The 4,410-nt window shown below is 37.0% G+C and overlaps 1 protein-coding gene across 1 annotated transcript; it reads right to left on the bottom strand.

Moving 5' to 3' along the window:
• Positions 1 to 1,603: 1,603 nt before the first annotated feature.
• On the bottom strand, positions 1,604 to 2,838 carry LOC117328536. Its single transcript, XM_033886069.1, has 2 exons — positions 2,367 to 2,838; positions 1,604 to 2,199 (listed from the first exon to the last, which is right to left on the bottom strand). Exons 1-2 carry the CDS (start codon positions 2,547 to 2,549, stop codon positions 1,984 to 1,986), a joined length of 399 nt encoding a protein of 132 aa, XP_033741960.1. The 5' UTR covers positions 2,550 to 2,838; the 3' UTR covers positions 1,604 to 1,983.
• Positions 2,839 to 4,410: the final 1,572 nt, after the last annotated feature.

The raw sequence follows: 4,410 nt of genomic DNA, 5'->3' as shown, positions 1-4,410 counted from the left end.
GGGGAAATAGAGGTAATTCCTTCACATCACTACTTGTCATAAAGTTATGAATGGATTTGAACCCAATTTAGTAAAAAAAATCCTTTGGGGAAGGGGAACAGATTTTGCGTAAATGGTGACTCTGACCCCTAAGGGGTCAAAGGGGCGGGGTCTAATGGGGAAATAGAGGTAATTCCTTCAAATCGCTACTAGTCATAAAGGTATGAATGGATTTGAACCCAATTTGGTCAGAAACATTCTTATGTGAAGGGGAACAGATTTTGCATAAATGGTTACTCTGACCCCCAAAGGACCAAAGGGGCGGGGCCTAATGGGGAAACAGAGGTAATATCTTTAAATCGCTACTAGTTATAAAGTTATGAATGGATTTGAACCAAATTTGGTCAAAAACATCAATGGGGGAAGGGGAGCAGATTTTGCATAAATGGTGACTCTGACCCCCAAGGGGCCAAAGAGGCGGGGCCCCATATGGGAAATAGAGGTAATTCCTTTAAATCGCTGCTAGTCATAAATTTATGAATGGATTTGAACCCAATTTAGTAAGAAACATTCTTTGGGGAAGGGGAACAGATTTTGCATAAATGGTTACTCTGACCCCCAAGGGGCCAAAGGGGCGGCGCCTAATGGGGAAATAGAGGTAATTCCTTAAAATCGCTACTAGTCATAAAGTTATAAATGCATGTTGTAAACACAGTGAGTCTGGACTTCATCATTTCTTTAAAGCAGTTAAGATCCCCACGCTATAACCATAAATAGCATTGTTTGAGGTTAACAAACAAAAGGAATTGAACATGAACATTATTTTGACATTTGGTCAAATCCAACCAGGTGAGCGATACAGGCCCCCTGGGCCTCTTGTTTTAATGAAACTTCATCAGAACCTGTAAAAGAGGTAGACCAACGCAAAAAAACCAAGTTATTTTGATTATTTTGTGTATATATCGTTAACATTTTGCTATGGCGTGCGAAAACCCCTATGGCGTATATTTTTCTATGGCGTACATGTATTTAAGGGTCACCCGACATGCGCAGACAAGGGATAACATTTGTGTTGTTTATTGCTAAAGAGTTCTAGTATTACTGGAACGATCCATTTTGAAGAGAGGGATACGAAGAAATTTTTTGTACTTATGTGCGCAGGTACATAATGTAAAAAGATTACTACATAATGGCAAAAGAGGTTTTTTTGCATTATGTGTTTTTTGCACTTAAGTGCAAAAGTTTTTGCACTTAAGTAGTGTCTGTATTTTATCCTAAAACGGCCGCCCATATTATGGTTTGATACTATAGTCGTAAATATTGTTACAGGAAAATTGGTCGAGTTGCTGCGTATTGTGTGTAGGAGTTATCTTACATATAAATAATTTCGTATTTTTGTGCAGATCAAAATAACCTTGTTGAGCTTTGTTTCTCTGATAACCGATATATGCATATTAATATATCTTGGAGATATCCATATACTCCGCTTTCTCGTTGATTTGTTTTTACTGGGTTTTTTTATGCAGTGAATATCTCAAATTTGCATAAAAATAACACAAAGATGAGAAATATTTTCAATGTTTTATTTTATAAATAACATAAGCATCAAAGAACACACAAAACATTTAGTTAGCTACTATTTATCATTAGCATCAAATAAACACAAAACATTTAACATGACTAACATTTTCGAACAAAAGATTGATAGCTACAATTTTGTTAGCCTCAGCTTAAAGCTTCACCCTAAACACCGTAAACAAACCAGAATATGTATTAACATATTATATATAACACAAGTCACTATTAAAACTGAGTTATAACATAAAACAGCACTAATCAACACAATTTTTGAAGCACTAAATCTCGATCTACACAACACACATTTTAATTCAATTATAAAAGCTAAATGTTTAAAAACTTTTACACATGTCACTGAAAGTGGTACCAGTCCTCCATAAACATGTGCTCCAGAACCAACACTACACTAACACAACACAGTTTACACTAAAAGCCGTAGCTTTTCCCAACAAGCTTCAGAAACTGGGAGGCGGTCAACTCATCCTTCTCCCACTGGTCCCACAAAGAGAACAGCTGGGCCTGTGTTGTCTTTGTTTCCTCCCTGTGTCTCCTCATCAGTTTGGCCTCGGAAACCATCTGTATGTGTAGTGGTAGGAGGGAAGCTTCCTTCTGTAGGATACGGATGAGCACATACATTGGTGGCTGCAAGGAAGAAAATATAAAGTTAGTATAAATGCACATTAATTTATATTATATGATTTTAAATACTACGTATTTGCTCATCTACTAATGACCAATTTGATATTATTGAAAATCCACTTAATTATTTTAAAATATCATTTAATATTTTTTGGAAACTCAATGCATACCTTGGAGTCATTGGCCTTCAGGTTTAGCCTACGATGCCAGCCTTCAAGGTCGTTGTTCGTCCGAACCACTTGGCCAAAGACACTCCAATTCTCGGGGCTCCAGATGGAGTGTTTCAGCCAAGTACCCTCGATGTAATCACATAGCTGGACGAGAAGAGGACACCTGACACGTCGTTGCAGCATGCGAAATGCGGCTGGGATGTCCACAGCTGGCAAGAAGGGCAAAGCTATCAACTGCCTCACAAAGTCGTGGACGACTCTCTCTTGTCTGTACGCTGTCTACAATTCAAAAACAAAGAAAAATTAAAAATAAGAAAATAAAGAACATGCATACATTTAATATCAAATGTAAGATATATTAACAAGAGTAACATATATGAATTCAAATCTTATCCTCTTGTGTAATGTGAATATCCTGTTTATGTATATATATATATATCAACAAATCATATTATGCTAAGTACCTGTAACCCGATCTCACTTCCTTTGCGATTCACTGCCTATGCCTAGTGAAACACACACCCCTGGATGTGGACCTCTGGGAACACAGCCTCGATGGCCATCCACATTGCAGGTTCGAAATCAACAACAACCTTCTCCAGTCTCATTGATGGCAAGGCACGGGCAACGGCTCGAAGAATCTAAAACAGGAAATAGAGTTTAGTTCTTCTAAATAAAACTTGTAAATATGCATTTTTTCCAAGTAAAAAAACTTGAAATCTTTAATTTCATTAAGCCATTCATAGTAGGAAAGTCCTAAGAATCTGTTATCAGCATAAATTGTTTTACATTGAAGTTGAAGTCGAATAATGGTATATTGATTTATAAGAATGTCGAGGAAGAAGAACATGTAATAATAATACAATGCACTATACTTTTACTAACCTTCTTGTAATCTATGGTTCTTCGTCGAGCCATCAGGGCAAACACAAGCGGAAGCTGTTTTGCCGTTGTACCAGATCGCACAAAAGCATGGATGGAAAACATCTGTGCGAAGGGTTGCCGTACCACCTTAAATGTTGCATCGACATACCAAGTTCGTGCCCTTGCCAAGATCTCCAGCTGGTGGCGTGTACCAAAAACAAGGTGTCTGGTTCCCTCTACCTCAATGTCAGCCAGGTAAAAGTCCTCTGGGACGAACGTTAAGTCCAGCTGTAATATATGAAATAACAATATTAATACATTTCAATGGTGACTTGCTGATTTGAAGTTTTAAAATTGAGAATGAAATGAAAATTTGTCTTATAATATACATAATGACAGTTACATAACTTCCATACTCATAAATTTATTTCACAGGAATTGTAATCATTTCACTTACAGCAGTTTAAATGTTACACATATGGCATACCTCAAAGTCAAGTCAGTAGGGTCAGACGGTCGCAGCTTCTGTCTGGCTCTGTTGACGAGACGCAGCATACTGGCCTGTGTTGGGCGACTGTGACAGGGAGCATCAGGGTCCCCATTTACCTCCAGTACATCGTCCACCACTGCAGATGCTGCTAAGAACACATCAGAAACAGCTTGTTTCCGAAGCTGTGAAACCAATGGAATAATTATCATTTACTATCAATTACATTACCTCAATACTTCTATTGACCTTTCCCCAATTATGAATATGGGCATGTTGATTAATTCAAACATTAACTTTTTCAAATTTGGCAATAAACATTTGCAAGATTTCCCTAATCTTATACCATAGATATATACATATTAAAAGTGAATATATGATATCAAGACAATTTGACCTCAAATACTGAAGAATTTAGTCGATGAAATGACTTAATGTGACCATTTTTTATACGACCGCCCGGGCTTTTATTTTTTTCGAGACAATATAAAAACTATAATATACAGATAGATAATAGCTTTATCAATAATATGGTAAAAAATTGTGAAAAAATATCAATATTTGGCAGAGCTATGGCTACGTGAAATTAGCGATCTCGCAACCTTGCGCTCGGGATGAGCTATAATCTTGTTATTTGCACTGATACGACCGCCCGGGCTTTTATTTATATTCATACATTATCAAAACTATTGT

The sequence above is a fragment of the Pecten maximus genome, chromosome 5 (assembly GCF_902652985.1).
Source record: "Pecten maximus chromosome 5, xPecMax1.1, whole genome shotgun sequence".
In the NCBI taxonomy this organism is placed as follows: Eukaryota; Metazoa; Mollusca; class Bivalvia; order Pectinida; family Pectinidae; genus Pecten; species Pecten maximus.
This window is presented reverse-complemented; position numbering and strand designations above follow the sequence as displayed.